General features: G+C 45.0%; 1 protein-coding gene across 4 annotated transcripts in view; it reads right to left on the bottom strand.

Annotated features, from left to right (window-relative positions):
• Positions 1 to 24,344: 24,344 nt before the first annotated feature.
• The window catches only part of CCDC138 (coiled-coil domain containing 138), a 66,460-nt gene continuing 65,408 nt past the window's right edge, over positions 24,345 to 25,396 (bottom strand). For all 4 annotated transcript variants that reach the window (XM_075336438.1, XM_075336436.1, XM_075336437.1 and 1 more), the window contains one exon: positions 24,345 to 25,307. In XM_075336438.1, coding sequence (XP_075192553.1) covers positions 25,136 to 25,307 — 172 coding nt within the window. In that variant the 3' untranslated portion in view covers positions 24,345 to 25,135. The remainder of the gene's footprint in view (positions 25,308 to 25,396) is intronic.

Below are 25,396 nucleotides of genomic sequence, written 5' to 3' on the forward strand. Positions count from 1 at the left end.
AGAGATTATATCCAATGATCCCAACGTATTGTTACCCCTCTAAAAATCACTTGTAAGGCCACATCTGGAATATGGGATCCAGTTTTTGGCTCCACATTTTAAAAGGACATACAGAAGTTAGAATCAGTTCAAAGGCGGCTAACTAGACTACTACAAGGAATGGAAGGCCTCCCATATCATGAGAGGTTGAAAAGGTCAGATTTGTTTAGCTTAGAAAAAAAGACGTCTCATAGGAGATCTTATTTATATGTATAAAATACATGTGTGGTCAGTATAAAAGACTGGCACATGACTTATTTCTTCCAAAGTCAATACTAAGGACTAGGGGGCATGCACTGCAAATGGAAGAAAAGCGATTCCGGCAGCTAAATAGGAAAGGGTTCTTTACAGTTAGAGCAGTCAGACTGTGGAATGCCCTACCACAAGAGGTAGTAACGGCAGATACTATAACAGCTTTTAAAAAAGGGCTGAGTGATTTCCTCAGTACACACAACATTGTTGGTTATAAGTGACTTAGGGACAAAATGTATAACTGGTGGAGGAAGGTTGAACTAGATGGACCTAGGTCTTTTTTCACCCTATGTAACTATGTAAATTTGTAACTATGTAAAAAGGTAAAGAGGAAACTACCAACTTGTGTCATCCAGTTACTGTCGGTGTCACAGCCCTGGACCCCATTGCACCACTACAACCCTCACCATCCTCCTGGGGCCTGTTCCACCTGTGGGGAGTGATCACACCCGAGCTGCACTACCACCAGCCCCAGCAAGGAACCCTGCAGCGGCTAATCCCTGGCCGCATACTACAGGTGGCAGCATGACAAACTTACCCCAATCACCCAGCGTTCCCTTAATTTACTGCACGCCTTGGGGCAACGGAACGGAGCAAGGCCACCCGTGACATTGCCTGACCCAACTCGCAATGGCCCGGCAATGAGTAGGTTAACCACCTGCCCCCGTGGTGCGCTGCATTTACAGCGGCCGCTAACAGTATAGTAAACTGTGCTGTAAATAGTGACTAAAAAGGGACAAAATAAGTTAATGCACCACTCCAAATTTTTTTATTTCACTGCTGGTTTAGTGCTTTATATCTAAGAACCTTGCCCCTGTTCTTATACCCAACCTCTGCCTTCTTCAACTTTTTTCGGAGTCCCTCTGGTCCTGCAGCATCATCTTGTGCTCGTAACTTCTGACTCTCTGGAAGTCAGAAGTTAAGTCACCAACACTCAATGCAACTCTTTGAGAGCTAGAACGAGGCTCTCATAGAGTTGTAGGAGTTGTGACCTCATACAATTGGAGCTGCCAGCAGGTCACAAATCGTCAGAGACCAACCTTATTGGTGGTGATAGAATGTGAAGCCGCCAGAGGGTAAATATGAGGCAGGGGTCAAGGGAATTAGAATTAAAGCGCAACTCAAGTTCTGTAATAAAAAAAAAGCTGGAGTTGTGCTTTAATTTTCGCCTGGTAGCTCACTTTTAATATGGCAGATAAGCAGCTTTGGAACACTATTTACCCATAACAAATTGTTTCCAAGGCACTAGAAAGATGATTGAATCCCTTTATTCCAAAATGCATCATAAAATCAACGTTTCAGCCAACAAGTGACCTTTTTCAAGCATAAACAAAATGGCCAGTGAAGTTAACATATGTAAGGGGGTGTAGGGCTCGGCCCACCCCAGTACTGCAAATCCGTTATGTGTAGGATGTAGTATATGTTATATACTGTTGACATAGTATAATCGTGTAAGGTCTGTGTGCGGCCACTGGTGACCATATTGGGTTATCTGCTTCCCTTGGTACTTTCAGGCTTGGGAGAGTTAATATCAGGGAGGAGTTTAGGGACTAAAAAGGGTTGTAAGCCAGGAACAGGTAGGAGAGTTCCCATGGGAGAGAAACAAGTAACAGACTCCAATAATTCTAATCATACTGACCCTCTGGATCAAATCCCAGTGCCAGACACGTAGGGCTCAAGTGTGGAGTGGGCTGTGCAAACCACATCCCAGTGTGTGGGCGAAGTCCGGGCGGCCTGGATGGTGGCTACCACCGGGTAGATCCCCAGCGAACCTCCTCAATCAGCGGAAGGTCAGTGGGCTCCAACGATGGGAGTAGGTCCTGAATGAACCGGGCAGAGGAGTGCTGTCCCCGAAAGGCCTGTCTTAGCTTCCAGTTAAAAGTTCCTGTGGGTGGAATGACAGGATAACCGGAAGACTATTTGAACCTGCCCAGCTGTATGAAAATAAGTGAGAGGATAAGGGGCTTAGGAGCTCGACCGGAAGCCTGAGTACCAGGGAAGTGGCTGGACTGCAAATTAAGTGCGACTCCGGTTGCTATTGGTAACCTCGACAGGGGACTGGAGTGTACAGCTAAAGTGTTATGGAGAACAACTTGTCTGTCCCTTCTAACGGTCCAGAAGAATGAACCAGCCTTGGCCTCTAGCCTAAAAATGAGTACCACGCACCACAAATCCCAGCAAAGATCCCCTTTCACTGTGGAGGTGGCTGGGGCACGGACTGATGCTGCAGGGCTGCTCAGCAGCTGGGATTCGTTCTTGCCCGCGACTACAACTGCCCCTTGCCATCCATCCACACAGACTCAGAACCATTTGGTAACCCCGGTAGTGTAATACTCTGTACTTTTTTGGGGGTTCAATAAATGATGAGAGCATCAAATAGAGATGTGTCTGTGGTGCAGCTGCTGAGGTCTTAAAAAAGGGTCTGTGGGGGTACTCCTAATAGTTCTGTGGAGTAATTTTAAAAAAGGCTCTGTTTAGCTGCTCTGCACCAAGCTATGTGGAAGTAAGTACACTTTAAAAAAAAAAAAAGGTCTGGGAGTACTTACTGGCATTTCTGCACCAGGTTCTGCAGGGGTAGTCTTAAAAGGGGTCTGTAGGTGTAGTTTTAGTAAAGGCTCTGAGGGGGTACCCTTTAAAAAAGCACTGTCTGGCCATTATGAACCAGGCTCTGTGGGTGTACTCTTAAAAAAGGGTCTATGTGGCCTCTCTGCACCAGGCCCTGTGGGGTAGTCTTAAAAAGGGTCTGTGGGGATACCCTTAATAAGGGGTCTGTGTGGCCATTCTGCACCAGGCTCTGTGGAGGTACCCATAATATAGCATATGTTGGGGAACTCTTAAAAAAGGCTCTGTGTGGCCCCTCTGCACAAGGCCTTGTGGGAGTACTCTTAAAAAAGAGTCTGTGATGATACTCTTAAAAAAGGGTCTGTATGGCCACTCTGCACCAGGCTGTATGGAGGTACTCTTAAAATAGCATATGGGGATACTATTAAAAAAGGGTCTGTGTGGCTATTATGCACCAGGCTCTACGGAGGTACCCTTAAAATAGCATATGTGGGGGTACTCTTAAAAAAGTGTCTTTGTGGCCACTTAGCACCAGGCTTTGTGTGGGTACTCTTAAAAAGAGTCTGTGGGGTACTATTATAAAGACTCTGAAGGGGTACAATTAAAAAAAAAAAAAGGTCTGTGTGGCCACTCCGCATACAGGCAGTGTAATAATCTGCTGGGCACTATCTTTATACAGGCCGTGTAATACTCTGCAGTTTTTTGAGGTGCAAAGAATGAGAGCATCAAAAAGAGAAGTGACCGTGGTGCTGCTGCTGGTGGTAGCGATAGTGCATGGACAGAGCATGGTCAATCTGTGCCTGCTACGCTCCCAAATGAAACCCTGAGGTTCTTCCTCCTTGAGAAAGCAACAGCAGTACCTCCATGAAATGCGTGTTGGTGGTGATCCTGCATCTGATGGGTTATTTGTACTGATGTTGTGACTGCGCCCTGCTTTCCACTGTGACTGCACTTTAGGTACCTTTTTGACCTATTGTCTAAGTATGGCTATATTGGGGACCCTGCCCAGTCGTGTGCACTTGCACTTTATTGAATTATGGGGCAGATCTGTATAAATTCTTATTTGTTTCTTGTTTCCCTCCTCATCCTTTCACTCTAATCCTCAATTTTGAGGTTTAGTTCAATTTTCATTCATTTGATTTTTGGATGATTGGAGGTAAATAGGAAACTTCATATTAATTACTCTGCCTATACATCTTGTACTCCCCCTGATCTCATGGTAGTTTTTTATCTCATGATATTGTGTTATGTTGTGTGTGATCTTCATAAATAGAAGGATTTTTGTGTACTCACCGTAAAATCTCTGAGTCTTCATTGGGGGACACAGGACCAGGGTGTATGCTGCTGTGACTAGGAGGCTGACACTAAGTAGACATAAAAAAAGTTAGCTCCTTCTTAGCAGTGTACACCCTGAGCCGGAGGCGGATCTATGCCAGTTTAGAGTACAAGCAGTAGTAGGAGAAACCTGAACAACCATAACTAATTAACCCCATTACGACCGCGTTACGTTTTAAAACGGCACTAAAAAAGGGTACTTATTCCTTTCTGCCGTTTTAAAACGGCGGTCGGAAAAAAGGGTCTAGCGCCCCCCAGAGTCAGAAAATTTCCGGGGTCTCAGCTGCCTGGGGTAGCTGAGACCCTGGAGATCATGATTCGGGCCGGTTTTTCCGGTCCCCGCTCACCTGATGACCGGTATACACCGTATACCGATCATCAAGTTATAGTAAATGACCGCGCCGGTAAAAAATCATTTATCTCCCATCTGGCATGATCAAACATGCCAGATGGGAGATAAATCTTTTTCCCGGTTCCCTCCGGTCCCCTCGGTATCCCCAAAGTGCCCCCCCCGACCCCCAACCCCCTCCCGAAAATCCAAGATGGCCGCGCGCATCGGAGAGCACAGCAGCGCGCCGGCCGCATTTACAGTGTTCCTATGGTTTCTGTCGTATGTGCCATAACACATACGACAGAAACCTGCTCCCTAGGCCCTGCCGGGTCCCCCCCTACCCCCCCCCTGGTGTCCCCCGGTGTCCCCCGGTGTCATACATACCGGAGCGCTGATCCCCCGCGGCCCCCTCCTCCTTCTCTGCAGACGCCGGTCACATGTGCCGAGCAGATGACAGCTTCCTGTGTTCAGGACGCTGGCTGCTGCTCAGCACTGTGCAGCTGTGACCCGGGGAGGGTGGGTGCAGCTTTTTGCACCCACTCTCCTCAAATGGAGGGTCTGCCCTCCTAGAAAATGGGGGATACGTTCCCTGAACGTGTCCCCCATATTCTAGAAGGTCCAGAGGCGACGTGGGACGTCCAAATGGATTATAGTGGATTTTTTTTTTCTTTTCAATAAATTGGTCAATCAGGGAATGTTTTGGGGAGTGTTTTTTCAAATAAATTTTTTTTTTGTTGTCAATTTTTTTTCTTATTACTGTCAATTAGTTATGTCGGGTATCTGATAGACGCCGTGACATAACTAATTGCTGGGCTTGATGCCAGGTGACATTACACACCTGGTATCAACCCCATTCATTACCCCGTTAGCCAACGCACCAGGGCGCGGGATGAGCTGGGGCGAAGCGCCAGAATTGGCGCATCTAATGGATGCGCCACTTCTGGGGCGGCTGCGGCCTGCTATTTTTAGGCTGGGAAGAGTCCAATAACCATGGCTCTTCCCATCCTGAAAATACCAGACCCCAGCTGTCAGCTTCACCTTGGCTGGTGATCTAATTTGGGGGGACCCCACGTTTGTTTGTTTTTTTTAATTATTTATTTATAAATAATTAAAAAAAAAAAAACAGCTTGGGGAGCCCTCCAAATTGATCACCAGACAAGATGAAGCTGTCAGCTGTGGTTTGCAGGCTACAGCTGTCTGCTTTACCCTAGCTGGCTATCAAAAATAGGGGGGACCCCACGTCATTTATTTTAATTTTTTTTTTTTTTTTTGGGCTAAATACAAGGCTAGGCATCCTTTAGTGTCACATGAAAGGCACTAAAGGGCGCCAGCTTAGAATATGCAGGGGGGTGGGACGTTATATATGTTTGACATCTATCCATTCATCCACTGTAGCATTTTACGCTGTGTGCCCACAATCAGGGTTTGCAGCGTTTTGGGCGCAGAGTGTTTTCCCTGCGTCCATAACGCTGCGTTGTGCAGTAGAAGCACAGTGGCAGGATTTTTAGAAATCCCGTGCCCACTGTGTTTCTTTTCTCCGCAGCATAAACCGACCTGTGGCGCAGCTTCCCGAGCCTCAGCATGTCAATTTATGCTGCGGAGATGAGTGTTCTTTGCAGGTAGAATAAAACTAAAGTCCACAGCAGCCTGAACCCAAATCGTGGGCATGGGCAGCTGCGTTCTCCCGTGGACAACACTCACATTTCTGCAGGAGGCTGACACTGGGTACTAGACGCCGTGTCGCTGGATCATGGCCACATAGCCTAAAGGCTACTTTACACGCTGCGATATCGGTCCCGATATCGCTAGTGTGGGTACCCGCCCCCATCTGTTGTGCGACACGGGCAAATCGCTGCCCGTGCCGCACAACATCGCGCAGACGCATCACACATACTTACCTGCCCGGCGACGTCGCTGTGACCGGCGAACTGCCTCCTTTCTAAGGGGGCGGTCCGTGTGGCATCACAGTGACGTCACTGAGCGGCCGCCCAATAGAAGCGGAGGGGCGGAGATGAGTGGCCGGAACATCCCGCCCACCTTCTTCCTTCCTCATAGCGGCCGGGAGGCAGGTAAGGAGAGGTTCCTCGTTCCTGCGGCGTCACACATAGCGATGTGTGCTGCCGCAGGAGCGACGAACTACATCGTTACTGCTGCAGTAACGATAATCGAGAATGGACCCCCATGTCACCGATGAGCGATTTTGCACGTTTTTGCAACGATGCAAAATCGCTCATCGGTGTCACACGCAGCAACATCGCTAATGCGGCCGGATGTGCGTCACCAATTCCGTGACCCTAACGACTCCGCATTAGCGATGTCGCAGCGTGTAAAGCCCCCTTAACAGTGAGAAATTTGTTGCTACAGCAACATTTTTGTGAAGTACCTGTGGATTCAAAATGCTTACTATACTCCTGAATAAAATCCTTGAGGGGTCCAGTTTCCAAAATGAGGTCACTTGTGGGGGGTTTCTGATGTATAGGTACCCAAGGGGCCCTGCTAATGTGACATGGTGCGCGCAATTTACTTCAACTTTTCCAAAATTCAAATGGTGCTCCTTCCATTCCAAGCCCTCCCATTTATCCAAACAAAGGTTTTTGGCCACATGTGTGGTATCCCTGCGCTCACAAGAAATTAGATAACAACCTGTGGGGTACACGTTTTGTTGTTGCCTCTTGAAAAAGTGAAAAATGTGTCGCTAAATCAACATTTTTGTGAAAAAAATGAAAATTTCAATATGGCAACCTAAGCTTATCAAATTCTGTGAAGTATTCGTGGATTCAAAATGCTCAATATACACCTAGATTAAAGCCTTGAGGGGTCTTATTTCCAGAATGGGGTCACTTGTGGGGGACCTCCACTGCTTAGGCACCTCAGGGGCTCTCCTAATGCAACATGGCGTCCGCTATTGATTCCAGCCAATTTTGCAGTCAAACTGCACTCCTTCTCTTCTGAGCCCTGTAGTGTGCCCAAACAGTTGATTTCCACCACATACAAGATATCAACAAACTCAGGAGAAATTGCGCAATAAATTTCATGGTGATTTATTTCCTGTTACCCTTGTGAAAAAAAAAGCTACCTGGTTGAAGTAACAATTTTGTGGTAAAATTTTATTTTTTTATTTTCATGGCTCAACGTTATAAACTTCTGTAAAGCACCTGGAGGTTCAGGGTACTCACCAAACATCAAGATAAATTCCTTGAGGGGCCTAGTTTCCAATATGGGGTCACTTGTGGTGTTTTTTTGCTGTTTACGTACCTTAGGGGTCCTCCAAATGCGACATGGTGCCTGCAATCTTTTTCAGCCAAATTTCCTTTCCAAAATTCAAATATTGCTCCTTCCGTTCCAAGCCCTCCCATTTCTCCAAACAAAGGTTTCAGACCACAAGTGAGGTATCACCGCGCTCATAAAAAAGTGGGTAACAAACGTTGGGGTCAAATTTTTGGAATTACCTCTTGAAAAAGTGAAAAAATTGATGCTAAAGCAACATTTTTGAGAAAAAAATGAAAATTTTCAATGTGACAACGTAACGTTATCAAAATCTGTGAAGTACTTGTGGATCCAAAATGCTCACTATACCCCTAGATAGAAGCCTTAAGGGGTCTAGTTTCCAAAATGGTGTCACTTGTGAGGGGTTTCTGCTGTTTAGGTACCTTAGCGGACATGTAAATGCAACATGGTGCCCGCAATCTATTTCAGCCAAATTTGCTTTCCAAAATTCAAATATTGCTCCTTCTGTTCCGAGCCCTCCCATTTGTCCAAACAAAGGTTTCTGACCACATGTGGGGTATTGGCGCGCTCATAAGAAAGTGGGGAACAAGTTTTGGGGTTCATTTTGTTGTGTTATTTCTTCTAAAAGTGAATAAATTTGGGGTAGAGCAACATTTTAGGTAAAATTTTATTTTTTGCTTTTTTTCATTCCACTTTGCTTTAGTTCCTGTGAAGCACCTGAAGGGTTAATAAACTTCTTGGATGTGGTTTTGAGTACTTTGAGGGGTGCTGTTTTGAGAATGGTGTCACTTTTAGGTATTTTCTGTCACTTAAGCCTCTCAAAGTCACTTCAAATGTGATGTGGTCCCTAAAAAAATGGTTTTGTGAATTTTGTTGAAAAAATGGGAAATTGCAGATGAACTTTGACCCCTTCTAACTTCCTAACCCCAAAACATTTTGTTTCAGAAATTGCGCTAATGTAAAGTAGACATGTGGGAAATGTTATTTATTAACTGTTTTGTGTGACATAACTCTCTGGGTTAAGGGCATAAAAATTAAAAGTTTGAAAATTGCAAAATTTTCAAAATTTTCATCAAATTTCCGATTTTTTCACAAATAAAAGCAAAAAATATCGTTCTAAATTTATAACTATCATGAAGTACAATATGTCACGAAAAAACAATGTCAGAATCACCGGGATCCGTTGAAGCGTTCCAGAGTTATGACCTCATAAAGTGACACTGGTCAGAATTGCAAAAAATGGCCTGGGCATTAAGGACAAAACTGGCTTCGTCCTTAAGGGGTTAAGGTAATAACAAGAAACACACAGTATCTTATCTAAACTTATACTGTATATAAATCTATATATGTATAAGAACATAAATAAGCCGGGTACAGAAGAACGTGTTTCCATAAAGAACCAGTAACATCCGGCAACTAAGAGCAACCCAATATCCAAACAGGGTGGGTGCTGTGTCCCCCAATGAAGACTCAGAGAAAGATTTTACGGTGAGTACACAAAAATCCTTCTTTCTCTATCGCTTTCATTGGGGGACACAGGACCATGGGACGTCCAAAAGCAGTCCCTGGGTGGGTACAGGAGTAATCATACAGATTCAAAACATATCGAAAACTCTGTAAGAATGCTCGGTGCAAAAGTATATCGGCTTATCATAGGTGTGCGACGGCCGCTTTCTGTATCCTGGAAAAGGTATGAAAAGCTTGACTACGCGGCGGCTCTGTAGACTTGTTTGGCTGACGCCTGGCGTCTGATTGTCCTAGATGCCCCAATTGCACAGGTGGAAAGGCTTTTACACCCCTCGGAGAAAACCTGACTCTAATCCTGTAGGCCTCTGATATGGTCGGCCTGATCCAACTTGCAGTGGTAGCCTTGGACGCCGGCATGCCCCTCCTGGGTCCAGTAGACAGGACGAATAGGCCGTCGAAGATGCAGAGGGGTGCGGATCTCGAAACGTAACTCCTCCGAGCTCGCACTAGATCCGGTGTAAGCCGTGACCTCTCCCAGGATCGAATGGAGGCTGGACCGAAGGATGGAGCCACCATCACCTCATTCAGATACTACATCCGGCAGGAAAAAACCTGAGACGGGTCCCGAACAATCTCGTCTTGGTGAAAAAAACAAGAAAAAGTGAGAGGGCTTATAGAGCAGACCTTCCTCTGATTGAAGTGACTGCCCTCAACAAAGCCACCTTCCCGGATAGGCATGAGATTGAGGATCGAACGGGGCTAATTGAAGAGACCCTAGAGCAGTCATGGCGAACCTTTTACAGGCCGAGTGCCCAAACTGTAGCCCTAAACCCCTTTTTTTTTCCGAAGTGCCAACCAATCCTATTATATAAAGAATTGATTGTAACCTTACCTTTGCAGTCTTCTCCTTAGCAGGGGACATCACACTCATGCTTACCACACACTGAAGCTGAGCCCCTACCCTTTCCAGACACAGCAGTTGGATTGATCTTTCTGGAAAAAATTGCAGCATATTAGACAGAGATTTTAGCCTGGAATGCAATCAGATGTCACCCTGTAATCCACATCTACATTTCAAAGTCTGAACACCCTGAAATCCCATAAAGACGTACGAGTTGCCCCCTCCCCTTCATTGTGTAGTTCTGTCCCCCTTCCTTGCCACTTCCTGGTAAACATGTCCCCCATCCCCATCCTGATATATATATTTCCTACATTCTGGTATATTTGTCCCCATCATGGCCCCATCCTGGTAAATGTCCTCCACTCTGGTAAATGTACCCCATCATTGTAAATGTATCCCATCCGGGCATGTTCCCCCATGGTGTTAAATGACCCCCTCCTGGTAAATGTACCTCATCCAGGCATGTGGCCTTATCCTGGTAAATGTCCCCTTTCCTGGTAAATGTCTCCTTTCCTGGTAATTGTACCCCTTCCTGCTAAATGTACCCCATCCTGGCATTTGTCCTCATCCTGGCATGTTCATGTACCACCATCCTGGCATATTTCCCCCCATCCTGGTAAATGTACCCCTTACTGGCATGTTCCCCTTCCTGCTAAATGTACCCCATCCTGGCATGTTTCCCCCCATCCTTGCAGCCATGTTTCCCCCCATCCTTGCAGTCATGTTTCCCCCCATCCTTGCAGCCATGTTTACCCCCATCCTTGCAGCCATGTTTACCCCCATCCTTGCAGCCATGTTTACCCCCATCCTTGCAGCCATGTTTCCCCCATCCTTGCAGCCATGTTTACCCCCATCCTTGCAGCCATGTTTACCCCCATCCTTGCAGCCATGTTTCCCCCCATCCTTGCAGTCATATTTCCCCCCATCCTTGCAGCCATGTTTCCCCCATCCTTGCACGTTTCCCCCCATCTCTGCAGCCATGTATGCCCCGGGCTCTGTTTGCTTGCCCCCGTGCTCTGTCGGTTTGCCCCCGTGCTCCGTCGGTTTGCCCCCGTGCTCCTATGTTTGCCCCGTGCTGGCTCTGTCCCCTGTGTTTCCATGTTCCCCCGTTGCTGGCTCTGTCCCCTGTGCTTCCATGTTCCCCCGTGCGCTCCATGTTCCCCCGGTGCTGGCTCTGTCCCCTGTGTTTCCATGTTCCCCCGTTGCTGGCTCTGTCCCCTGTGCTTCCATGTTCCCCCGTGCGCTCCATGTTCCCCCGGTGCTGGCTCTGTCCCCTGTGCTTCCATGTTCCCCCATTGCTGGCTCTGTCCCCTGTGCTTCCATGTTCCCCCGTGCGCTCCATGTTCCCCCGGTGCTGGCTCTGTCCCCTGCTCCCCCGTGCGCTCCATGTTCCCCGGTGCTGGCTCTGTCCCCCACACCTTGGCACAGCCGCACACAGCTTAAAAATAAAAAAAAAAAAACTCACCTTGCAACACCCGCGCCATCGCTGCGTCCTCAGTTCAGTTCCCACGCGGCCACAAGACACCGGCACCGCCTACTGACGCTCCTCCGTCTCCTAGGCAACAGGCCTGCAGCCCAGGAGAGGAGGCGTGTCAGAAGGAGCAGAGATGTCCTCTGCTAAACACCAATTTGCACTGTCGGCGCGACCACACCGATAGTGTAAATTGGTGCAGTGTGGCGACAGCGCGCGTGCCAACAAAAAGGGCTCTGCGTGTCCAGTCTGGCACGCGTGCCATAGGTTCGCCATCACTGCCCTAGAGCCAGCTGGAGGTCCCATGGCTCTAGCGGGGAACGATCTAGCGGTGCCAGATGGACGACTCCTTGGATGAACGTCATGACTTGCGGCCGAGATGCAAGATTTCTCTGGAAAAGACAGAGCCGACACCTGCCCTTCGAAGGTTGCTGGCGAGAGACCCGCCTGTAAGCCTGACTGTAGGAAGGCCAGTAACACTGGGAGTGACAGATCCAGTGGAGATGAGTTGACGTTGACCTCACACTCTTGAAAGGAGGTCTTTCCGGGGCGGTAGTAGATGTTTGAAGACGGAGGCTTCTGAGTTCTGACCCTGGTCTGTAACACCTGTGGGAAAGAGCCTGCCTGGGCTAGTAGCCATGGTTCCACAGCCATGCGGTCAAATTGAGAACCCCTGAATATTGATGGAAAAGAGGACTTTTTCGACAGGAAGTTCAGACGAACTGGAAGCCACCACGGGGTGTCTGATGAGCTGCGTGAGGTCAGCGAACAATGCTTGCCTGGGTCAATCCATGGCAATGAGAGTCACTGGTATGCCCTCTGCTCTGAGTTTCTTGAGGACTCTTGTGACTTGATTGTTGAATCGAGAAGCCATCAGGTCCACATTCGGAATATCTCATCTGAGGCCGATCCATTCAAGAGCCTCTCTGTTGAGGGATCATTCGCCTGCCGCCAGACCTTGCTGATATAGTCTGCTGCCCAATTTTCCACGGCGGGGAAAATGATTGCGGACAAAATCTGGAGGGGTGAGGCTATGCCCACTGTAAGATCTTATTCATCTATGTCATCTCCATGACGCTCATTGTTCCGGCCAGGTGATGTCCGACTGGATTCTGGATGGCGATTCTTGTATGAAGGGCTGAAAAAAATCTGTAGGGCTCGGAGAAAAAACTGATTCCTAAAAAAAAAAAATTGATAGGCAGACGGCTCTCCTGGGAGGACCACCGACCGTGAGCCGTGTGTTCCGGAACACCGCTCTCCAGTCAGAAGACTGATATCGGTGATGACTGCCTGCCAGTGTACTGGTATGAAAGACATTCCATTGGACCGATGAGGGCCGCTGGTCCACCAGAAAAGTGAGCGGCGGGTTCCCGGAGTCAATTGTATCCTGCGATTCAAGGTGAATAGAGAATTGTCCCATCTGTTCGGCCAAGTCAACTGAAGGAGACGAAGGTGGAAGCGGCAAACGGAACCGCCTCTATTGCCGCCACCATCCGACTAAGGACTCTCCGGCTTGGAGTGATGGAGGATCTGGAGGTCTCTTTGGAGGGACACGCGTCCTTGGATGGTATTGAACTCCATGCCTAGACATGTAATCCTGCTGGCCAGGGTCAGAGAGGGCTCTCTTCTGAATGATGAGCTAGCTGAGTGGGGACAGGATATCGATGGTGACCTGAACACTTAGGAGACAGTCGTCAAAAAGAAGAACCCGTGATCAACAAGGCGTCCAGGTACGGAATCACCAAAAATGATCGTCTGCTATTGCGAGACGCAGGAACATCTGTGCTGTTGGCAAATTAGGTGCGACCTGAATGTCCGACGATAGACTTGCTGAAAACTCTATTATGTACCCTGAGACCAGCATCTCTCCGACCCAGGCGTCCGTGATCCAAGTCCGCCAGACGTGATTGAGATGAGACAGGGGCCCCCCCTTCACCTGGTCTGCGCCCGCGCGCAACGACCAAAGAGTCATCTAGCGAGTTAGCGCTGTGATCTGGACGTCGTCTTTGATGGCTGGCGTGGCTGAGAAACGCCAGAAAGGGCATGTATTGAAGGACAGAAACTTCCTGTTCCTCAGCGGGGGCCTGGTTTTCTTGTGTGTGTGGAATCGAAGCTCCTGTGATCTCGTCGATAATCTGATCTAGCCAGTCCCCAAACAGACGACCTCCTGTAAAGGGGAGGGCTGTAAGTGATATCCTAGAAGCCGCGTCCGCATTCCAGGCTCTGAGCCAGATCGCCCGACAGATGGCCCCCGTGCTGCTAGCCGCTTGCACTGCGCCGTAGGCTGTAACAGAGATGCGATGAGTATGTACTCACCCGCCAGAGCGATCTGTATTGCCATGTTGAGAACTCCTGATTGCTCGATCACGCGCAAAGACCGTTGTGGAGGTTAGCGGCCCAGGACATCATGGATGCTGCCAGCCAGATGGCGGCGAAGGCAGTAGGAGTACCGTGCCTGCCGTCTGAAGAAAAACTGAACGGGCAACTCTCTCGGTGTTTTGATCCGTGGCGTCTCGGAGCGATGCCCCGTGCAGGAGAGATAGTATTGGAAGATGACAGACGGAAAAAACAGAAGGGCGACCCAAGGCGAGCCTGCCCATTTCTTCCTGAGAGCCTCAGGGAAGGGGAAAAGTAAATCAAACGACTAACCATTGTTGGATATCTTGACCGGTTGTAGTCTGTGCTTGTATAGAATTTCAGCAAATTCTGGATGGTCACCGAATTGCCTGTGTGCCCGCTTAACCTGTTTGAATGGGACATGCAAACACTGGGTAGCCACAGAGTCCGACTGGAGCTTTAGCGTACGACTTACCGCTTTGACCGGACTATCCACCCTACCTCTGACATCAGCCCTCTGATCTGGAATCAGCATCGAGGCTGCATCCGACTCTTCTCCTGACAAAAGGGGTCGGCCGGTCTCGGAGACGAGGAGAGATCTCCGGGAGGGCTTGAGAGGAGGCCCAGCAGGTCCCCTTCTACGCTCCAGCAGTGGGGTCTGGATCAGACCGACTGTTGTCCAGAGCCAGCTGGACCGGGGGAGCGACTGCAACGCCTGCGCGATGGTCATAGATGCCCTTGGAAGAGAGTCCACAGACTGGGATAGGGGGTCTACCACTCTGGGTAAGGGGGCGCCGCGGAGGTCGGGTGCTGGCGGTGACAGGATGGTTTGTGGCGCAAGCCGAGCAGGGGGGCGTAGCCTGGCTTGGGAAAATTTTACCTAGCAGGCTCTGCAAGCATAAAAAGGCTATAAAGGGGCCCGGTTTGGATGGGGGGCTAGGGCTAGCCATGGTGCTTAGGAAAAAAAATTAAGAAAAATAAAAAAGGGGAAAGAAGCTATAGTCTGTTCCTAAGCAGGAGCAGCACCCACCCAGGTCCTGTGTCCCACCCAGGTCAGCAGGGGTCTCAGAAAACTGCGGGGACAGCATTACTGAGGAAAAACGCAGCTCATTTCTTTTTTTTTTTTTACAGTAGTGGGAAAAAAGCACGCGCGCGCAAACTGTGATGGCGGGGGACTGAGGCCTGAGGTATGCCGAAACAGGGGACTAGATTAGTGGGCGGCCGCCGGGAGCGCAGCGCTGAGCGCAGAGAAGTCTTACCTGCATTCTGCCGGCGTCGCTGTGATCCTCGGCCCCATCCTGCCTGCCGGAGAGTTGCCTGGGGAGATGTGGTGACCACGATCCTCTGCCTGGGCTCAGGGAAGAAGTGAACGCTGGGGAGGCCTGGAGATGGAGAGCACTCCTGCGCTGCAGCTGTGATCCTCTCCCTGGGTCCTGTGTAGTAGGGGACGCTGGGAGGAATGGGGGCGTGCTGCAGGACTGAGCTGGCTGTCTCCGGGCAGAAGAGGGGGGCGTGGCCGTAAAAGCGCGCACGCAAACAGGGGGGTGGAGCGCTCCGGCCCGAGGTAGGCCCCAAGCCGGGGACTAAATTAGTGAGCGGCGGCCGCCGGGAGCGCAGCGCTGCGCGCGGAGCAGATCTTACCTGCGTCTCTGCGCGTCGCTCAGATCCACGGGTCCCATCCTCGACTGCTGCAGCCCCCGGTGAGTGAAGTCTGCTCTGGAAGGCATCAGGGGGGGGGAAGCTGGAGCTGTGAGGGAGACTGCAGAGCGCTCCTGTGAAAGATCCTCTGCCTGGGCCCAGGGTAGAAGGACAGAACGCTGGGGGAGGCCTGGTGCTGTGAGCGCTCCTGCGCTGTAGAGTCTGCGATCCTGACACCGGTGGGATGCAGAGATTCCTCGCCGCCTCCACCAGAAGCACCCCTTGGGACGGTACCATCGGGGTCGACGGGGAGTGTGCCCTTAAAAAAATAAAAAATGTTCGACCCCAAGCAGCCCCTGGGGTGGTACCATGGGGCCGGAGGGGGATAGGGCCTGGAGTCTCGAGCCTCAGGCAACCCTGGGGATGGTACCCCGCAGGGAAGGAGAAGGCGAGGGTTCGCTCTGATGCGGGGACTTTAACCCTGCAGAAGAGACAGAAGCCTAGAAGAGATGAGAAGGCTGAGCGGCGCCGTATACGAAAAAAACTGAAAAAAAAAAAAAAAAATAGCCTAGGCTGAGGTTGGCCCACAGAGATATGGGCACACTTCAGCCTCCTACGACACTAAGCAAAAAACTGGCATAGATCCGCCTCCGGCTCAGGGTGTACACTGCTAGGGAGGAGCTAACTTTTTTTATGTCTACTTAGTGTCAGCCTCCTAGTCACAGCAGCATACACCATGGTCCTGTGTCCCCCAATGAAAGCGATAGAGAAAAAATGTTTTATAATTTGCACATTTACTCGCATTTCACCTTTGTTATGATTATGCATTTCTCCTTTGTTATGATTATTCCTGAGTAGTGCAGACACGTGGTCAGTATATTCTATACTGATAACGTGTCCACCTTTATGGCTCGTTTATTGAGAATTGTTCTCATAATATATGCTTGTATACATATTTCCATAATCTATTAGCACTATTGATTATTCTGGACCTATACACCTGTCACTTTATTTTTATATATGGTTTCTTATATGCACTTAATACACATAATTTACTACTAATGAACTAGTCTACATTCTATCACAATAGACATGCATGGTCATTGCACTGTCACTAATATATGTAAGATTACAAATTTCTATAATTCTTTACCTTCACTTATGCACTTGTCACCTTTTATTTCTATAGGGTTTCGGAATGCCTTTAATACACAATTCACTATGCACGGATTTATTTTTCATTTTTTATTTACAGTTTTCTCAATAGATGTCACTAACTTTATATTCCTTTTGTATTTTGCTCAGTGTACCCTTTATCTACATATTCCCTTGATTGTTAGGGTTGGATATAGTTTGTCTTTTAACAGTGTCCCCTTCTATATTTAATAAGGCATTGGCTGTTTATATTTTCCATTTGTGAATGAATTGTCTTTAAACTTTATATTTAATAAATATTTATATTTTGGCACAATATACTCAGTTTGTGGAGCTTGTTTCATGCCTCAGGTTATATACAGTTGAAGCCAGAAGTTTACATACACTAGCTAAAAAGATACATCTGCAGGTTTTTCTCACTATCTGATATGAAATCAGAATAAACTTTTCCCATTTTAGGTTAATTAGGAACCAGAAAGCGATGTTTAAGACATTTTTATTGCTAAAAAAAATATCTCTCATTATTCTAGCATTTGGCAAATATAATTTTGGTTCCTAATTGACCTAAAAGGGGAAAGGTTTATTCTGATTTCACGTCCGATAATGAGAAAAACATGCATGTGTGTCTTTTTAGAGAGTGTATGTAAACATCTGGTTTCAACTGTATTCTGTACTGTATATACATATTTGAACAATGCATTGAAATAGTATTCCTACCCTGTGAACTTTCAACATTTTTTCACGTCACACCCACAAAGTTAAATGTAATTTATTGGGATTTTATGTATTAGAAAAATGAAAATACAATCAGACCCAGCCCCCCAGAGTCAACTATTGCTACAAGTCATTTGAGGTACGTTTTTACCAGCTTTCTACATCTAGAAGCTGAAATGTTTGCCCATTCTTTGCACACTAGTTCTAGCTCAGTGAGATTGGATGGAGAGCATATGTGAACAAATATAATCAAATCTTGTGACATATTGAACATATACAGTGCCTTGTGAAAATATTCGGCCCCTTTGAATTTTTCAACCATTTCCCACATTTCAGGTTTCAAACATAAAGATAAACATTTTAATGTTATGGTGAAGAATCAACAACAAGTGGGACACAATTGTGAAGTTGAACGAAATTTATTGCTTATTTTAAACTTTTTAAAAAAATAAATAACTGAAAATTGGGGTGTGCAATATTATTTGGCCCTCTTAAGTTAATACTTTGTAGCGCCACCTTTTGCTGCGATTACAGCTGCAAGTCGCTTGGGGTATGTCTCTATCAGTTTTGCACATCAAGAGACTGAAATTCTTGCCCATTCTTACTTTGCAAACAACTGGAGCCTGAGCGAGGTTGGATTGAGTGTGTTTGTGAACAGCAGTTTTCAGCTCTTTCCACAGATTCTCGATTGGATTCAGGTCTGGACTTTGACTTGGCCATTCTAACACCTGTAAACGTTTATGTGAACCATTCCATTGTAGATTTGCTTTATGTTTTGGATCATTGTCTTGTTGAAAGACAAATCTCCATCTCAGTCTCAGATCTTTTGCAGACTCCAACAGGTTTTCTTCAAGAATGGTCCTGTATTTGGCGCCATCCATCTTCCCATCAATTTTAACTATCTTCCCTGTCCCTGCTGAAGAAAAGCAGGCCCAAACCTGATGTTGCCACCACGTTTGACAGTGGGGATGGTGTGTTCAGGATGATGAGCTGTGTTGCTTTTACGCCAAACATATCGTTTGGCATTGTGCCCAAATAGTTCGATTTTGGGTTCATCTGACCAGAGCACCTTCTTCCACATGTTTAGTGTCTCCTCCAGGTGGCTTGTGGCAAACTTTAAATGACACTTTTTATGGATATCTTTGAGAAATGGCTTTCTTCTTGCCACTCTTCCATAAAAGGCCAGATTTGTGCAGTGTATGACTGATTGTTGTCCTATGGACAGACTCTCCCACCTCAGTTGTAGATCTCTGCAGTTCATCCAGAGAGATCATGGGCTTCTTGGCTGCATCTCTGATCAGTCTTCTTGTTTGAGATTACATTTTTGAGGGACGGCCAAGTCTTGGTAGATTTGCAGTGGCATGATGCTCCTTCCATTTCAATATGATCGCTTGCACAGTGCTTCTTGGGATGTTTAAAGTTGTGGAAATCTTTTTGTAACCAAATCCGGCTTTAAACTTCTTTACAAGAGTATCATGGACCTGTCTGTTGTGTTCCTTGGTCTTCATAATGCTCTCTGTGCTTTAAACAGAACACAAACTATTATAGAGCAGGTGCATTTATACGGAGACTTGATTACACACAGGTGGCTTATATTTAGTATCATCATCAGTCATTTAGGACAACATTGGATCATTCAGAGATTCTCAATGAACTTCTGGAGTGAGTTTGCTGCACTGAAAGTAAAGGGGCCAAATAATATTGCACGCCCCACTTTTCAGTTCTTTTTTACCAAAAAAGTTTAAAATAAGCAATACCTTTTTTTTCAACTTCACAATTGTGTCCCACTTATTGTTTATTCTTCACCATAACATTAAAATGTTTATCTTTATGTTTGAAGCCTGAAATGTGGAAAAAGGTTAAAAAAAATTCAAGGGGGCTGAATACTTTCACAAGGCACTGTATATTTAAATCTTGTGACATATCAATGGAATTTAGGTCTGTGACTGGGCAATTCAAATGAATATGCTTTGATCTGTACCATACCTTTGTAGCTCTGGCAGTGTGTTTAGGGTCGTTGTCCTGCTAGAAAATTAACCTATACTCCAGTCTCAAGTTTTCTGCAACCTCTAAAAGGTTTTTCTCCAGGATTGAGAGAAAAATCAAAATATCTAGCGACCATGACCATGATGAAGGTGAATTTTTAATCATTGAAATGCATAGTCTGTACTACCTTGCGTCATCTATCCATGCTGTCTGGTTGCTAATGGTTGGCTCAATTTCGTGGACTTAATAAAAGTAAAATTTTAAGAAAACCTGGATTTGGTGGATTATTGCTGGATATTTTGTTTTTTCTCTCATTGTACTGTGGTGAACTTCCACTTTGTCTTCATGCGTGGTCCTGCAGAAGAAGTGAAAGATATGAGCCTACAAATAGAACAAGTCTGAGGTAAGCTGCCAAACATTTTGCTTTTTTTTGCTCCAGGATCGTCCTGTATTTAGCTCCATCCATCTTCTTATTACCTCTGACCAACTTCTCTGTCCTTCTGACGAAAAGCATCCCCACAGCGTGATACTGCCACAACCATGTTTGCAAGCTGTGTCTCCAACATGGCTTTTTGCAAACTGCAAATGGGATTTTTTTTTTTATGGCTGGCTATCCTACCAAATTTTTTATTGCAATTTTTCTATAAAAGGTTAGATTTGAGGTGTATACAACAAATAGTCATGACTGAAATTGTTGGCATCCTTGAAATTGTTCCAGAAACTGAAGTATTTTTCCCAGAAAATTATTGCAATTACACAAGTTTTGTTATACACATATTTCTCCCCCATTCATTACACAGGTCTGCGACTAAAAAGCTGTTTGATTATTTTCATCTAACTTCCATGTATTTCGGTGTGCTGAAAATGAAAAAATATTGAATAAAATCCTGGACGTCAGGATTTGCCACAAAATGCAAAATTCTCTTCAAATTTAGTAAATTTATCATAATGTCTCTTCTTTTTTTTAGGGTTTTGAAAGTCAAAATTACTATTAATTATTTCAAATCAATGCATTGAAGATATTTAATGCCAAAAAAATATAACTTTCAAAGAAAAGAACTTTGAGTGAGCTAATGAAACCAGCATCAACATTTTGCAAGCTGAATGAGCAGGCTCCGACATGCCCGCGCTTGTTTCAATTGTTTTATCTCTGTACTCGCCTGTTCACACTTTTTAATCTCAGTTTGTGTTAGCTCTTCATATTCAACCGCATTTCCCAAAATTAGCATTTTGGCTCAGCGGAAGTGTATTAATTCGCCTGACAGTTTCTGTTACATTTGTGGTGAATATACAGTGTTGAAGCAACAACTAAATATTACAGACTTTGTGAAAAAAGTATACTTTGCATATTTCGGACTAAAGCTTGGAGATCAAGGTAAAGCTTGGGCGCCTCAAAGTGTGCACACGGTGTGTTGAGGACCTGCGAAATTTGTTCAAGGGTGAGAAAAAAGCTTTCAGTTATGGGATTCCCATAGTATGGTGAGAGCAAAAGAACCATAGTGACGATTGTTACTTTTGTTCATGTGATGTGAAAGGGTATAATTAAAAATTGAAGCATTCCATTTCATACCCCAATATTCACTCAGCAATTCGTCCCATCCCCCATGGCACAGATATACCAGTACCCAAGGCCCCTGCTACCTTGGAAAAGATAACTATGTCCAATGAAAGTAGCATCATACCTGAACCAGATGAATCAAGTTCTGACTTTGAACATGATACAAGACCAAAACGGTTTTCCCAGGAGGAGATTAATGATTTGGTAAGAGACTTAAATCTTCCCAAAGATGCTGCTGAGTTACTTGGCTCAAGGCTCAAAAGCAAGAATTTATTGTTGCCAGAAGTGTCTTTTTCATGGTTCAGACATCGTGAAGACGAGTTTGTTTCTTACTTTGCCCAGGAAGATAAGTTGGCTTATTGCATCGATGTCGAAGGTTTGATGGGTCAATTCAAAATCCAATATGAATCAGCGCAATGGCGTCTTTTTATAAATTCTTCAAAAAGAAGTCTCAAAGCAGTTTTACTCTACTACGGCGGTTTTTATGCTTCCATCTCTGTAGGTCATTCTGTACACCTCAAGGAAACCTACGAGAACCTGGAATTGGTTCTTCGTAAACTTAAATATAAAGACCACGGTTGGCAAGTGTGAGGGGATTTGAAAGTCTTGTGAATGCTGCTCGGGCAACAAGCTGGGTATACCAAATACCATTGTTTTCTGTGTCTATGGGACAGTCGAGACCGATAAAATCACTGGACCAAGAAGAATTGGCAGCCCAGGGTGCTCACAATTGGTGAAAAAAAATGTCCTCCGAGAAACTTTGGCTCCTCCCCATAAAGTTCTTCTACCACCTCTCCACATCAAATTGGGATTGATGAAGCAATTCGTAAAATCACTTCCAAAAGATGGAGAATGCTTCAAATACTTGGTCGCCAAGTTTCCAGGCCTCTCGGAGGCAAAATTGAAGGAAGGTGTGTTTGTCGGACCAGACATTAGAAGGCTTATAGCTGATCAAGAGTTTATCAATACCATGACGCATCCTAAAAAAGAAGGGTGGATTGCATTTAAAGAGGTCGTAGAGAAATTTTTAGGCAATAACAAAGACCCTGACTACAAACAAATCGTCAGACGAATGCTGAAAGCATTTCAAGCTTTAGGTTGCCTGATGAGTTTGAAAGTGCATTTCCTCCATTCCCACCTTGACAACTTTCCTGAAAATTTGGGAGCTGTGAGTGAAAAGCAAGGTGAACGATTCCACCAGAACATTAAAGAGATGGAAAGAAGATACCAGGGAAGATGGAGCATTACAATGATGGCAGACTACTGTTGGACGCTTCAGAGACATTACAGATGCTTCTCACAAGTGAAATGTACCAAGAGAAGCCTAACAGGGAAGAAGTGTGTGTTAGTGAGCTCATTGCAGTTAAAAAATGATTTTCATGAAACATTAGTAAAAAATTAATTTTATGAGTCTATTTTCATTTATTTTGGAGGTATTGTCTTATTTAACATAGTTACTTAAATTGTCAGAAAACGTGATGCCCTATGACAAAACGGAGGTCATTTTCGGATTCAGCGCACTCAAAAACAAAGATTACGTGGAATAACCAAAACAGCTCTCGAAAAAAATTTTTTGCAGACCTGTGTATAAGTCCCTGGGTTGTATTTTCTTTCAAGTCCCCATCATGCTCTCTTCTATGTATTATAAAAAAAAAAATTAAAAAAAAAAAATAATTACCTACCTCTCCAAATGATCCTTTGTGCCGACAGATCCCACTTCTTCTGGCAAGGTATGTGATGAGGCGATGCAGTGGAGTCATCACTTTGGCTGAGTCAGAGAAAGCGCAAAGTAGTATAGGCTACATTGCCATCATAGTCCACCTCTAGACCCCTGTGCAACTGAAGTGGCTGCACGGGTGACATGATTCTCCAGGTCAGTGCAATTACAGTCATACATTTTATTTTTTTTATTTCAGTGGATTGAAAACCTTTTTTACATTTCTGGTGAAGGAGCTGTATGAGGGCTTTTTTTGTGTGCAGAGTTGTAGGTTTTATTAGTACACTTTTGGGTGTACATGCAATCTTTTGACCCCTTTGACTGCCATTTTGGTGAGGAGAGAGTGTAGCAAACATAAAACGACTTTTGAGCAATAACAAATATGCTTTTTTCTTTTTTGGATTTTGAAAAGGGGTAACGAACCTAGTTTTTATGTTTTTCCATGCTTTTAATATATTTTAAACTTTTTTGTATTCACTGTATTTTGTAGTCATCTTAAAGAGACTTAAACCTGTGTGTTTGTTCATTTGTATTATGCAGTGCAATAGTTCAGTATTGCAGTATATAGCAAAAATCACATCCTCAACATGAAGACCAGCCTCTGGTTGAACTTCAAAGGATGGCAGCTTTCAGTAAGTCCCTGGCTGCCACGTCAGCCCATTGGCACTCTAAATGAATGAAAAAGCCTTTGAACGGATCCCCAGAACTACACTACTTAAACGCGGCCATTCGAGATTGTTAATCATTTAAAGGGGCTGTACCACAATCTTTAATCCATGATGTGTAGAACATTTTTGAAAAAAACTTTCCAAATACAATTAATTTAAAAAAATGTACAACTGAGGATAGAAAGTGCAGATAGGGTTTTACCAGATATTTTCAGAAAGGATCATAAAAAGAAACTTATCTTGTGAGGTTGAGACAGTCCCACCCTTATGTAAGCCTGAGAAATAGCAGCTGCCGCAGCCCCTTGTGGGTTAGAATTCAATGCTGGGGAGGAGAATGTGGTTTATGCCGCGCTGTCGCCAAAAGAAAGAACTTCTAATGGCCTTTACGTTCTTTTTTTTATTAAGGTCTACGCGTTTTGGAGAACAAAGGTTTCCTTTATAGGGCCAAGAGAAGAACAACAATACAGTATATGGAACCATATATTGTCAATCTTCTCTGGTCCTGATGGAGACCTTTGTTCCCCGAACTGCGTAGACCTAAATATAAAAAGAATATACAGACAATAAACAGTTCTTTCTTTTGGTGACAGAGCGGCATTAACCACATTCTCTTCTCCAGCATTGAATTTAATAATTTTAGTCATATTCTATAGCAGACTTGCCTATATAGCCTAGTCACATGTTCTCTTATGTGCTGCTAACAATATATGTCGTCCAGCAGTAGGTCGAGCATATGAAGAGGTTTTATGTAGTAAATGTTTGTGTGTGGGTGTGTGTGTGGAGGCAAGAGAGCACACCACACATTTTGAATAGTCAAAATGGAACATTCATATGACGGAGACAATATAATTGTTATATGTGTCTGTCTGCCCCAATCTGACAGCATTGTTCTAAATAACTGTCTCGCTGTGCAGTACAAGACAAAAGCCAAAAGGAAAATATTTGCTAGCTTGTATGGACAAAATACCTCTTAGACAACAAAAAGTAATGAGCCAAAACAAAAAACAGTTTTACTTTTAAGTAACAATATAAAATCAAAAGCAAGAAAAGTTATCACTTCACTGTATACAACATCAAATATTAATACAGAAGATTACAGTGAAAACACTTAATGGGTAAAATATAATGGGATCTTTGTTCCATCAAAAGCTTTAAAAGCGGTTTTGAACTTTCAAAATAAATGTAAACATATAAAACACAATGTTTACAGCCCGCCCTGGGTCTAGTGCTGCCTCTCCGCAGCGGATCCTACTAGTTATTTGGCTGCAGCAGTTATGTCACAACTACAGCATACTGATGTAACGGAATGAGCTGCTACGCTCAATGATGGGTTGCCATGGTGATCTGCATTGCTGATGTGGCATCACTGCTGCAGCCAATGCTAAGAAAGTTTAGATATGCCAAACAGTTTGAACAGGACCCAGGGACGATGTACGGTCCTTTCTATCTAAGTCTGTACCTTTTATTTTTTGACGAGTTACTATTTATTTAGCTATTGCAATGTTTCTATGTATTGTATTTGTTCTAGGTTATATTTATACATACTTGTTATTTTACGTTTGTGATTGTTTGACACCACTTTTTTGAAAATTAAAAATATTTCTAAGTACACAATTATTGCACGAGTGCTGAAGTACTCCTGTATAGAGGAAAATAAACTGAAGTACATATAGTTTCCACAATCCATATAGAAAGTACATCGTCATTTATCATCACTATGATATATTCATTCCTCAAGAAAAAAATTGAGACAAACCCCTTTTATCTCAGCATTAATCATTGATCAATGCTGGCTGCAGGTGATAAAGCTTTGGTCTTCGCAAAACCCAAGTGGAAGAGGATGGAGTTTAGGTTAATGACAAGAAAGGCGTGATCTGGGTTCGCTGTCCTTTGCAACTCCTGGATCACTTGAGGAATGCTGAAAATTTCAAACAATTTCTTATTACTCCTGAAAAACACAGAAAAAAATTATTAAATATGTGGATGACTAATTGGGTTGTGTTCTTTTGGAGTCGTACACTGATGAGCAAAATGGTA

The sequence above is a fragment of the Anomaloglossus baeobatrachus genome, chromosome 2 (assembly GCF_048569485.1).
Source record: "Anomaloglossus baeobatrachus isolate aAnoBae1 chromosome 2, aAnoBae1.hap1, whole genome shotgun sequence".
In the NCBI taxonomy this organism is placed as follows: Eukaryota; Metazoa; Chordata; class Amphibia; order Anura; family Aromobatidae; genus Anomaloglossus; species Anomaloglossus baeobatrachus.